Genomic DNA, 13,319 nt, shown 5'->3' with positions numbered 1-13,319 from the left:
CTGCTCTAGTCTGGCATGGCCTGCCGTGGGCAGATGCACTCCAGCCCATCCAGAGCAGCCCCTGCCCATGGCAGGGAATGGCCTACAGAAGCAACATGCTGCACGCAGGGGCGACACCACCCCCACCCACCCACCTGCTCCCTCCTGTTTAAGCAGCTAACTGGTTAACTTAGTACATGGGATTTTACATCTCTGCTCGTAACAGGAGGAAGTGGAAGTGGCTGAAGGAGATAAGGCCAGATAGGTATTACTGGGAATCAGGTGCCTCACCTAGTTAGGCACTTTTGAGAATCTCACTAAGCACCTACCTGCCTTTTTAGGCACTTAAATATTTTCAAAAATCTGGCCCAAAGTGTATTGAATCCAGATAGATGGCACCTGTAGAATGTTCTTATATTGCCTCATAGAACCATCAGAGAAACAGGAATTTACACTGACCTTTCCCACACCACTCCCCTGCAATGCAAACAAGTGAGGTTACACCTGTTTCAGTGTCTCCTGAGTTATGATTGGAAGCCACATCTCCAACAGCCTGCAAAAAGCACAGGTAACAGGAAGGAAAGTGTATGGGAAAGAAAAAGTCAGCCCCAGTAAGGATTGCCCTATACACAGAGGGCAGGATGTGCATGGACTGAGGGGATTTTGGTATCAGGATTTTGTATATTTAATTTAAGTCCAGCTAGGGAGGGGTTAGTACTGTAATAGGTAACAGATTTGGAAGTGCCTTTACCCCATTTCCATTTTGGACACCTTCTTGCCCTTCCTTCTCCAGGACATGTGCGTTGTAAAAGATGTGCAGTCTTCCTTTGTGAATAAATAGGGAGGTAGTGCCACTGTGTGGAGGCATCTCTCTCAGAAGATCAGTGGGTCGGACAGGATTAAATACCAAGAAGAAAGGGGAACGGGAGCTCTGCTGACAGCCATACTTTGCAATACAAACGGACTACATTGTATATTTCTCGCATACTAGTAAGAGGGAAAGGGAAATTCTTGTAAATTCTTGCAGATTGGGTTTTATTTTAAAAGATCACATGATTAATTTTGCTTTTGGATTCTATTCATAACAAATTTGCTCTCAGTCCTACAGATGTCATTTTATAGTCATAGGATTTGTAGCCATGATTAGACTTTCACATGTTCTTACTGTAATCTGCAGTACCATGTATCCCATATGGTGTCAGTAGTTCAGTGCTGTTCAAACAGACATGCTGCTGATTGGTTGAATCTGATATAAAATCTGAAATGTATGATACTGAACACGGTACTGCGAAAATTTAGCTTTGATGCCATTCCCAATTTATACCCAGCTTCCTGTCTGTGCAGCCTTTTTAGTTGTTTTTCTTAGAGAGACCTAAAATGGGATCAGGATATTTATATTTCACTGAAGATCAGGTCAGACTGATTCAAATGTTTGAATAGTTTGCTGATTGAATATGGGTTAAGCAGTGTTTCTACTATATTATCATCTGGTTTGGTCTGAAATACATATGATTCCAATATGGAGTTCAATCTACTGCTTTTATGTAGTTGATTTGCAAAGCCAACAACTATGAATAAATGAGAGCAGTTCACAGAAAATTTCCCATCTGATTCAGTATGCTATCGTAGTTGTGAGTGTGTAGACTGTTTTTTAGTGAAGCCAGGCTACACACGAGTTTGTCCTTACTTCACATATTTGTCTATTTTCATAAGGTTGTTATAAATTACTTTAGTGAGCCATTTATTACAATGAAAGGCAGAACCTTTCTTCTTGCATATGGCTCCTGGATGGTGAAAAGACAGTTGTCCCTTAAACCCAGGCCATTTATGCCATGTAAAAAAGCCAGAACTATGTAAAGGGACTGTAAAAGTGTGAGTGTGTGTGAGTGTGTGTGAGAGAGAGAGAGAGAGAGAGAGAGAGAGACCCTGTGTGTGTGTGTGTAAGTTGAAGGCATATGACGCAGGAAATTTATTTTCCTGCACTCAAAGACCCAGACCATGAGGTTGCTGTCAAGATGTATGCCAGGTGGGATGGTGGAAGAATGGCTCTATACCACTTTTTTTTTTATCCTTTATTTTCCTAGATCATCTAAGCATCAACTTTGGCCCTTGTGTAAATCAGAGCAACCCAAAGGCAGCTCTAGGTTATGCTGACTGCAAACAGCTCAATGGTATGTGGCAATGCCTAGGAGCTGCTACATCTTTTATTCACTAACAAAAGATTCCCTCACGCTGTGATGACTCTCCTATAACCAGAAACACTAGATTTATTTTGGTTTCTTTTCCCCAGTGGTACAACACAAAGAGGCCACAGATCAGGCCAGGTTCCAGTTCTGCCTGTCTCAGTAACATGTCACACCAGACCACAGCTCAGTGGTAGGCAACCTGTGGACTTCATTTAGCACACTAGGCTGTGGGAGGGGAGCAGTGGATTTGTGGTGCTCCAAAAGTGCTGGAAGGGAGGGAGTGAGTAGGAAGTGCGGGGCTCCACTCCCCCAGTGCACAAGAAGAGTGTTGGGGAGGAGAGCAGTGAGAGGGTGCGTGGGCTGCAGGTGGAATGCCAGTTCGCTGCAGGTTTCCCACCACTGGTCATATGGCCCACTGAGATGGAGGGCCACTCATGCCACCCACTTGTTCTTCTTGGTTGTCCATCACTGCCATAGAGTCTAGGGTCAGACGAGACCATTGTGATCATCTAGTCTCACCTCCTGTATAACACGGGCCACAGAACTTCCCCCACATAATGTCTAGAGCAGAGCTTTTAGAAAAACTTCCAGTCTGGATTTTAAAATGGTCCAAGATGGAGAATCCATCATGAACCTTGGTAAATTGTTCCAATGGATTAATTACTATCAGTAGAAATGTACACCTTCTCTCAGCTTGAAAACTTAACGTTGTAGCTTCAATATTTTACCTTTTCCTGCTAGATTGATGAGCCCATTAAATACTTGTTCCTTGTGTAGATACATACCAACTGTAAATAAGTTACTCCCTTTCCTTTGTTAGACTAACTAGATTGAGTTCTTTTAGTCTATCCCTATAAAGCATGTGTTCTAACCCTTTAATCCTCTTGTGGCTCTTCTCTGAACCCTCTTCAATTCATCAGCCATCCTTGAATAGTGGGCATCAGAACTGGAACCAGCAGTGAAAATAACTTAAAATTTCTTATGGGTACTGTCCTATTGCAACTCAGGTCCCTGCCAGCTCTTTAAATAGCTCCCTGCTGGCTTTTGCCGGAGCTCAGCCAGCTCTTGGTGGAGCTGCGCACCAGCTTACTTTCACCTCTGCTAAAGACAGCATTCCAACAGTGGGTGCACCAGTGACAAATACAGAGGTAAAATAACCTCTCTACATCTACATAACATTCCCCTGTTAATGCATCCCAGGATCTCATTAGCTCTTTTGGCCACAGCGTTACACTGGGAGCTCAAATTCAGCTGATTATCCACCATGACCCCCAAATCTTTTGAGAGACAGCTTCCCAGGAGAGAGTCCCCCATCTTACAGGTATGTCCTACACTCATTATTTTCAAATTAATGAAAGCAGATGGACTTTCTTTCCCTTTTTGTGGAGGGGTGCATGTGTGTAGGCTCTCTCTCTTGCTCTCTTTCAGACACAAAAGAGCAATCCAAAACTGGCATTAAGCCTTGATAAATACAAATATCCCATTTTTACATGCTTCTTGGCCAGGACTAATTCAGTCTAACAATGCAGTATTCATTATCTAAATAAAGCAGTCTTTATTTCCTGACAGTTACACTGCTGTTTTTGTAAAGGATGCCAGCAGTTGTCATATTAAATTGGACAGTATTATTTTTCTTGAGGGCCAGGATCATTATTTCTGGCATACGCCCACTGAGAGTAGTCACTTCTGAACAGATTCTTTACTTGACTGTCACAGACAGGAAGGAATGAGCTGCCAGTTATTATTTGTGATCTGTGCCATGCTGCTCATCTCCAACTGTGGATGTAATTTGTTATATTTGCTGCTTCATAACAAGCCTTTTCAAAGAGACGCACGCACTTCCACATTACAACGTATTGGGCCAGATCACATCCAGTTATATCTGTGCAAACCCACTGAAGTCGAGGTTGGGCCCAGAACCAAACAATCTGTTGGCGGCACCTCATAGGGCCAACCCCGCTACTTTTTTTGTAGGGAAGAAGGGAAGAAGAAGGAGGAGTCCTGATTTGGAAGGAAACCACATATGGGAAATCTCATAGACTTCTCCTGTCTTTATTCCTATCTCTGATTGTGATTTTTCAAGTTTGAGGGGGGTTTTTTGGAGGGGGGGTTGTTTGTTTGTTGTTTTTTGGTTTTTTGGTTTTGTTTTTTTGAAAACCCACAAGAGACTGAGAGTGGAAGACCAAATTCTACCCTGACTTAAATCTAACAAAATCCCATTCAAGTCACTGATACATACCCTTCGTCAAGGGTCCAGTTCTGCTTCAAGTTGCACCTCTATAAACCGTGACTCTCTGTTCTGGCAACAGCTGTGGTCCTGCTGGACCATGCAAGTTCCAAGATCAGAGAATGCTGGTGTGCTGTGGGAGGTGTAGGAGCCAGCAGCTTGGCGCAAACATGGTGGGGAGTCCGTAGGAGCCCAGCGTGCAGACCAGCTGGGCTGCCTGGGGATTGGGAGATGGGAAGCTGCCACGCTGCCAGGGGGAAAGGGTGGTCAGGAGCCCAACGCACAGCTCAGTGGGTTGGGGAGAGGGTGGGAGCCAGTGCATGGCTCAGCTGGGCTGCAGGTGGAGAAAGGGGGAGTGGGAAGCCTGGCATGCAACCCCCTTGGGCTGCCCGAGGGAGCTGGGAACCTCCATGTATAGCAGGGCAGAGGGTGGGGCCTGCGGTGGGGAGGGAGGGGCAGAAATCACCTCCCCTGGTCCAGCAAAATCCCTCATCCTGGACCAGTCAGGTCCAGAAGGTGCCAGACCTGGGAGGTCCCACCTGTACCTCCTGTCATGTTGAACAGTAACTCACTCCACAGAGCCTCATGGAAATCAGTGAATGGCAAGATTCTCTAATGGCTTGTCTACATGAAGAAATTTTCAGAGTTGCTTAAGCTAAACTGGAAAAAGACATTTTTATTCCAGAGTAAGTATCCGTAATATAATGATATGAAGATATACCTATCTCATAGAACTGGAAGGGACCTTGAGAGGTCATTGAGTCCAGTCCCCTGCCTTCATGGCAGGACCAACCCATACGATTATATCGCAGTAATTATGCCAGTAAATGTCCCCATGTAGACATGCAAAGGGAAGTTTACAGAACTATGAATTTGTCATTTAAGACATGCATGGATGTATAAAATGGCTGTGGGCATGGGGAATACCTATACACAGAGCAGGGTCAGTAATCATCCGTGTTTACAGTTGGACATCTGGACGTGCTCTGCTGTCTTAAGCCTTCACTCCCTCCTCTTAAGGAATCATCATTATAAAACTTATTTGGCTTTTTAGCAACTAACTGAATAGCTGTTTACCATAGGTAGCCTGAAATGCCTCTTTTCCATGGTCACAGAATGGTGTACACTAAATTAGACCTGATCATGAAAAGAGCCAACCTCCAAGACAATGGCTGGATCTTTCCCAGTGCTGTTTCTCTCTTCATCCTACAGACATTCCAAACATGTGTTGGGTTGATGTGAGAGGAGCTACAGGGTTCAGTTTTGAGAGAGCCAGAGTTTCTTAGAAGGCTTGCATGAGTCCCTGTCTTTGCCAGCCCTGCTTATCCTGTGAGGATGAGACCAGAATTATTATCCACCCATTCCCATGTATTTAAAAGCCCCATGTCCACTCAGATTGATAACACTGTGCTTTTTTTGTATGGAATATATCTCAGTATCCCAGACGGTGATTTTAGAACTGGTCCTAAAAATGACATAATTTGAATTTCTTTACAGCCGGTCATGTTTTCTCGGTGCTAGACTGTGCTGTCGTTACTGACATAAAGGAGAGGGTCAGAATCTAAATTAAAATCTTGATCATACACATTAATGTGGCATAACTGCTGTAGGTCAGCTAAAAAGGGAGACTTTGCTGTTTACTGGAGAAAGCAAAGTAGTGGGAATCAGGAAGCCTACAATGGGACTCTTGGCTCATGCTGTCTCATTTGAACAAATCACTGTAGCCACAGGGGCCACTCCGGTATTCAAAGGAGCTCAGCATCCATTATCTGGGACAGATTACTCAAAAGCCTGAGCTTCCATTTAGGCATCAGAACACTGAAGCAGGTTTTCAGCAAAGTTGCCCATGTTGGGTTCTGAATGTTTTTGGAAAGTCTGGACATAAGTGTCACAATGAAAAGTTCTAGGTGCGGATCTTTTGAAATATGGTCTTTATTTAGGTTTCTGGCTGGGAGTAGGGTTGCCAGGTGTGCGTTTTTGAACCAGACAGTCCAGTATTTGAGCTTTCTGCTTGGGAAACAAATTGAGAAAAGATAAATGAGAAAATATAAATGTCCAGTATTTTCTAAATAAGATGTAATGTAGATTGTAATGTAATGTCAAGTGTGTCCAGTGTTTTTGTTGAAACCATTTGGCAACCCTAGTTGGGACTTGTTTGTATTTCTGGCCCCGACTAACCTATCTGTTCCCATAATACTTGTCTCAGAGTGGTACTGTAAGGTTAAATTTAATATCTGTAACATGCCTGGTCTTTTTTGGATGAAGTATACCAGGGAAGGGGAAAGTATTGTGCTTTGTTTGTTTGTTAGAAACCTTTTAGCCTCCCATCCACAACTCTCCTGTCACTGCTAAAATTGGTGCTTCTGAATTAGCAGAATTTTGCATGTGCCATAACTAGATGTCCACTCTCTGTGTGTAAAATGAAAATTATTTGGGCAGCTCTTCTGCACTGATAGCCTAATCCCCTTCCTGGCTGAGATCATGTGGTGGTAAGATTCCACAGAGTCTTTAATAAAAGGAGGAAGAGGATGATGAAAGCAAACCTGTTAGTTTGCACTGACTTGGCCGTCTCATGCACCAGACCCAAGGAAACCCAGTGAGTGTAATGTACAGGGTTATTTGTCTGCATTTCAAATATGTGGTTTCTAGAGGTCAATAATCACCCATTAAAATAAAGCCTGGAACAGAGAGTGCCAATCTTCAAAGAATTAGATGGTTTGAAATTGCAGCCTCTGAATTCCCAAGATAGGTAATTGCAGCTTTTGGGCTCGGTAGCACACTGAGACATGCAGATGAGCACCCTTGAGTTCATTGGGGGGGCATACCAATACATACCACTTCATGTAGAAGAGCAGGGCCTTGAACTTTAACGTCTCCATGGTATGCTATTTCCAATATTGCATGGATGTTTGGAGCAGATGTGCTGTTGTGGGAGGCAACAGGCTTCCATTCACTGGGAGAGACTACAGAGTCTTTGTTAACAGAATAACTTTGTGATAGGTTGTAGAACTCTGAGGCGAGGGATTTCTTGGAGAGCAATGAACTGATCCAACATCATCTGAGGCTTTTGAGAGCCTTTCCACTGATTACCCTGGGCTGTGGGTCAGTCCCCTGTTGCACAAGTAAATGCACATACCTTGGGCCAACTTAACTCTGTTGCAGTGGTGTAAATCTGGAAAAACTCAGAGCTATTGACTCCTAAGGAGATACTCACATGAGCGCCAGTTGCAAGATCAGGTCTATATACTGCAGTGTTCTGTAATTTATTTCAGTTTAAAATACTATGAGATGTGAGCCCTCCTGTGCTTTGTATCCACAAGTTTCCACGTTTTGGCACAATGTTTTGGTTTTTTTAAAGGCCATGTTGCCACTTTTTGAGTTTATGGGCCAGTAGCCAGTGTTTCTGCTCAAGAGACGAAGAGCTCTCTCTCTTGCATTCTGGTCAGGAGCTAGAAGGCACAGTGGACAGCAGGGTTTGTTTGTGTGTGGGTTTTTTTTTTTTTAATTTTAGCATGTTTGTTTGTAATTGATCTTGAGAGTCAAACGGTATGGAAAGGAGCTTTGCATGGAAACCACCTCCCACTGAATTGCCTCTGGGACAAGCAGCAGTGAATCTGTTTCAGCAGCTACTTTATGGCTGAAAAAAAACCTCTAAAATTAAATGACTAAAATTATATATCTGCACGTCATTCTCATAGATATAAATGTCCAGTCCTGTTTTGAATCTTGCTAAACTATTTGCCTCCATAGTATCCTGTGGTAATGAGTTCCAGAAGCTATTTACGTTGTGGACGTTAGGTTATTTTCTTTTTTTAAAATTAAAACCAGCTTTTTGTCTATAGCCATTACCTTCATTCATCCTTCATTTCCTTATGTTTCCTCTCCACTGGTACAATAGATTTTAACCTCTTAAAATATTATAACTATTAATTCCATGGTTATGGACTCTCACAGCTCTCGCTGTGCTTAGGGTTACCAGATGGTTTAAAATAAATACTGGACACACTGGATCTCAGATTGGGGGGGAACCGACCGGGAGGGTAGCGGGGCTGGCCGGGAGGAGGTCACGGGAAGTGGGGCTGGCCAGGGGAGATGGGGGGGGAGGAGGTGGAGAACTGGCTGGTGGGAAGCAGGGCTGGCTGGGAAGGGGTAGGGGGGAGTAGGGCTGGCCAGGGAGGAAATGGGCTGACGGGGGGAGAGCAGTAGGGGGAGAGCTGGGCTGGCCTGGGCACACGCAGATCCCAGGGCGCTGCCCGTCCCACGCACGGTCCCAGCGGGGCGCATGGACGAGTCTGGCTCTGGGGATTCCATCCTGCCCCGCCCCCCTTCTCTCTACTGTGTAGTTGCATACTACCTGGCTGGTAGACACGCTCACACAGTGTGAGCATGTCTACCAGCCAGGCAGTACGCAACTATGTACTCATACTCATGATAATAATTAAAACTTAATTAGAAAATACTGGACATTTGTATGTCCGGTATTTTCTCAATTTGTTTCCTGGACAGAAAGCTGAAATACCAGACTGTCCGGTTCAAAACCAGACATCTGGCAACCCTAACTATGCTGCATATCATAGCCACTCTCACTGTCAGTCATAAAGTTGTAAAGAAATCCAGTCTTCTTCCTACAAAAACACAGGTCCCTAATGCTTGAATTAAAGAAGAGTCTCTGTTTAGTCTCTGTACAGCTAGGAACTAAGACATATTGTTGATCAGTTTTGCTTCTATGTAATAGAGGGCAGTGATACACATACAGACCAATCCATTTATGACAATATATTTCTGAGGAAAGTTTTAATTGCTCCTTTTTTAATTATTATTATGAGCATAATCTAGAACTAATCCATGGGAGAGGAAAAGAGTAGGGCTATGGCTACACTGCAGGCTTCTTGTGCAAGAACTGTTTTGCGCAAGAGTTCTTGTGCAAAAGGTCTTCTACAAGAGTGCGTCCACATTGCCATGCGCTTTTGTGGAAGAGATGTGCTTTTGCACAAGAGCATCCATGGTGGTGTACAAGAAAGCTCTGATGGCCATTTTAGCCATAGGGCTTTCTTGCTCAAGAAACCCCTGTTGCCTGTCTACACTGCCTTCTTGTGGAAGAGCTCTTGCACAAGAGGGATTATTTCTCATGGGGAGAGGAATAACTCTTGCTCAAGAAGCCTTGTTTTCCGACGCTTTACTGTAAATTTACATGCTCAAGAATGCGTGTGCAGTATAGTAATAGAAATGTAGCCGTGTTAGTCTGGGGTAGCTGAAGCAAAATGCAGGACAATGTAGCACTTTAAAGACTAACAAGATGGTTTATTAGATGATGAGCCTTCGTGGGCCAGACCCACTTCCTCAGATCAAATAGTGGAAGAAAATAGTCACAACCATATATACCAAAGGATACAATTAAAAAAAAGTGAACACATATGAAAAGGACAAATCACATTTCAGAACAGGAAAGGGATGCGGGGGGGGGGGGGGGCGAAGGAAGGAAGGTAAGTGTCTGTGAATTGATGATATTAAAGAAGTTCTGCAAGTTTTTGCGCAAGAACAAATGTTCTTGCGCAAAAAGCCTTCAGCGTAGACATAGCCTAGGAGGAGATATGACTAAAGGATACAAAATAAGTGGTTTTGAGAGAGCCAATCTGCAATGCTTCCCCCCCCCCCCCTACAAAAAGATATTCAAAGAAATAGATGAAAGTGAATGCTTTAGCAGCCACAGTCTTGTCCGGCTCACTATGGAACTGTGCTCTCCAAGAGAAGAGCAGCATATATGTAAATATGACTACTTCCTTTTCTGTGTGGACTAAGTTTAATTTTATGTTCACACTGAAGAGTTTTCAAGCTTGCATTGTATGTTCTCCTTTCAAACAGCTTGCCCAATTATGTGGGACCTGCACCAGGCACTGGCTGTTTACTGATGGTCTTAATTAAACTCCAAAAGGTTGCATTAGCTATGACGCTAATAATGACTGTGCTGATGTAATTGGCTTCTCCCGATTGTTTTCCTATGACTGGCTGCTAAAAGCTTCCTAATTAAAAATGAACAGATTTGACATTTCCCTTGGTTATCTACACTGTAAGGATATAACATTTTATTTGATTATGAAGAGTAACAGAGTCATGCAAGCCCTAGGCAACCATTCTCCCTCTCTCTCCTTATCATTTGTGTGTACTGAATTATTTCTGTAACATGTAGATACTCTGTGACTGAAGAGAGACAGCTGGAGTGAGCAATCAAATCTTTAGGAGTGCAGTGAATGACTCAGGTATTGTATATTGATGAGAAGAAGAGTCTGCCTTGAGCGAGTGGCTTAATAATTTGTACTCTGCAACTCTGATCTAAGGGGATACCCAAATAGAAGCACTTTCTCAGAGGGCTAGAATTTCATTGGTGAGTGCGATAGATCACATGAGGATTCTGGCACTCTCTCTACATGGCAGAGTGGAAGCTAGCATGCCAGAAGCCACTGAACTGATAGTATCAGCATTAGCTAAGGAGACAGTCCTAGACTGATGTGAGAGTAAGAGGGGACTGTATGAGCCCTGGCCGACTGAGGGCAATGCAAAAGAGCTCAGGAATAACTCCTGAATGTTGCTGGAGGTGACAATTTTCTTTTAATCCAAAGGGTCTACAGGACAGAGATTGAAAATGCCTAAGGATTGTAATGTTTTTCAAACTCTAATAGCAGCTCTTTGCTGCTTTTATCACCGTAAATCCATTATTGGAGTTAAGGTAGGTGGCCTTCGCAATAACAGCAACTATACTGTGTACTAGTGGATATTCAACAGTGCTTGTTTTAAAATTACATATAGATGCAGTGTATGATGGTCCTATAATGGAAGTTCCTTGTGATAGTGTACTGTTGGCTAAAGGAGAGGCTTAAAACTGTTCAGACTTAGCTGCCTGAAAGTTAGATGCACAAATTCATATTTAGGTACCCAAATCAAAGTGCCCCCAGTTCGAGACACTGCATCAGCAGCTGTCATGGAATTAAACAGTAACTTGAAGCAGGGAGGCTGGAACAATTTGTATAACAGGGGTGCTAAGAGCTATTAAGCCAGACAAAAACCACTTCAGTGTCCTTAGTTCAGGACCTATGGCTTCGAGTTCTCAGTACCTTGTAAATCAGGCCACTTTGATTTAAATGCCTAAATAGATTTAGATGCAGACATTTCAGTACCTAAATTTGAAAATTAGGCCACTGTGGTCAGAGTCTTTGCTTTGTATTCAGGTTCAGAAATACTGTAGTTAAGCCTTGATATGGGTCCAAAAGAGCCAAAATGCTATAAAGAATGGATGGTCCTTTTCAGTGACATCATCTCATACACTTGTCAAGGTCATTGGTTTTTCTTATTATAGTTTAAAAAAAAAACCCTACAGGCAATATCGATTTTATAGTATTTTTAAAATATGAGATTATATAATATCCTAAATATGCCAAGTGCTTTACAGGCACTGAGTGGGATGCATTCCATATGAGCCACAATCAATTGTGACTGAAGTCTCCCTGAAGCTCAGGGGTTTGGATGAGTTTTACTGTTCAGCCCCCTCTCTAATAAAAACCACAGTGGCCAAACCACATAAGCAGGTTCCCCATTTGTGCTGCTCTCATGTGATTAGTTTGTAGATGGACAAGGCCACATGGCAGCTTGTGTGTGTGAAGAAGGTGTGCTGAATCCTTCAGAGATGATCATCTATAGGCATTGAAAGGTATTGTCATTGTGATTAGAATTGGACAGCATCCTCACTGATGGAGATGCCTTTGGTACCTGGACATAATGCAGCCACTGTATAGTGTAATTAAAGCAGTCATTAAGATTATTTTAAGGAATGGCTCCTTGTAATTGTTACAGACTAGTTTGTGTTGAAATGAATCCTAAACCCCAGCCTTAGTCCCTGATTTATGTTTGAAAACAAAAATGTGAGCTACAGATTGTTGCACAAGTTGGGTATGTAGCTACATGATTGGGGTCTCCCTTTGTTTCAATGCCATGAAATGTCCAGCACTGCAACAAGCAGCTACCTAGCTGAGGAAAGCAGGCTGTGCAGTTCTCCCAAGCCCATTAATGCTCCTGACAGAGCAAGGGAATCGTAGGTGAGCCAAAGCTAATTGCATTCAGTAGAGTGCAGGCTTGTTTTGTACATTGGTGATTAAGGGCTATTTTTTTCCACCTTTCAGTCACTAAGTATGGTCACCAGGGCAAAATTCTATACCATCCAGAAATATTTCATCTCCTTTTTCATCAAAATATGAGGCATCACATTTTCAGAAGTGGCAAAGTGACTACTGAGCCTACTTCCATTTTCAAAAGTGACTTTCTGTGAGACTTATGCTCCTAAGGGTTTAGAGATTGTCTTCCTGACAGTCAGTCAGATTTGGGCTCCTAGTTCACTTTTGCGCTTTTGAAAACGTGACCCTACTGTAGATTCTCTTTTCCCTTCCCACTGATGCAATTCCATTGAAGTAGTCACTGGTGTCAGTGAGAGGAGTCTCTGTCCCATTAGCTTTATTGCTTTTAATTTTGATTGGGATTTTAAAGCTTCTCACTATAATTCTGTTGTTCTGCAAGTTTAATGAAGTTGGGGTTTATTGCTGGCTATCAGAACAAAATTAAATTAATCATTCTTGTCCATGTCCTTTGTTTAACTTGGCATGAATTTCTATCATCTAAAATAAGACTGGTGTTGTCATGGTAACTTTCCATTTGCTCTAATCCATATAGTCTCTGGAGAAACTAAAACATTATTAGTGTTTGCTGTATGGGAAAAGAATAAAGCCTTTTATGCAGAAACAAATTACAGCTGGTCTCTTTCAAAAATAAGGTTCTATTTAAAGAGATTTCCAGCATTTAAATAGATTTCAATACATGTGTTCCAGCAGGCATTGCTGATTTATCTTTAATTAAATCTAATGAACTGCTATTTTAAGATGGGC

The 13,319-nt window shown here is 42.8% G+C and overlaps 1 protein-coding gene across 4 annotated transcripts in view; it reads left to right on the top strand.

Annotated features, from left to right (window-relative positions):
• BCAR3 (BCAR3 adaptor protein, NSP family member) overlaps window positions 1–13,319 on the top strand; it is a 98,547-nt gene that overhangs the window by 53,480 nt on the left and 31,748 nt on the right. The window contains exon 1 of one of the 4 annotated variants that reach the window (XM_006114154.5): window positions 10,594–11,116. The exons of the other annotated variants lie outside the window; for them this stretch is intronic. Coding sequence (XP_006114216.3) covers window positions 11,033–11,116 — 84 coding nt within the window. The 5' untranslated portion in view covers window positions 10,594–11,032. Of the gene's footprint in view, window positions 1–10,593; window positions 11,117–13,319 lie in introns of those variants that run through there. 4 annotated transcript variants of the gene reach the window in all.

Source organism: Pelodiscus sinensis, chromosome 9 (assembly GCF_052426305.1).
Source record: "Pelodiscus sinensis isolate ZL-2025 chromosome 9, ASM5242630v1, whole genome shotgun sequence".
Taxonomy (NCBI): Eukaryota; Metazoa; Chordata; order Testudines; family Trionychidae; genus Pelodiscus; species Pelodiscus sinensis.
Note: the sequence above shows the minus strand (reverse complement) of the source record. Positions and strands in the feature narration are given on the sequence as shown.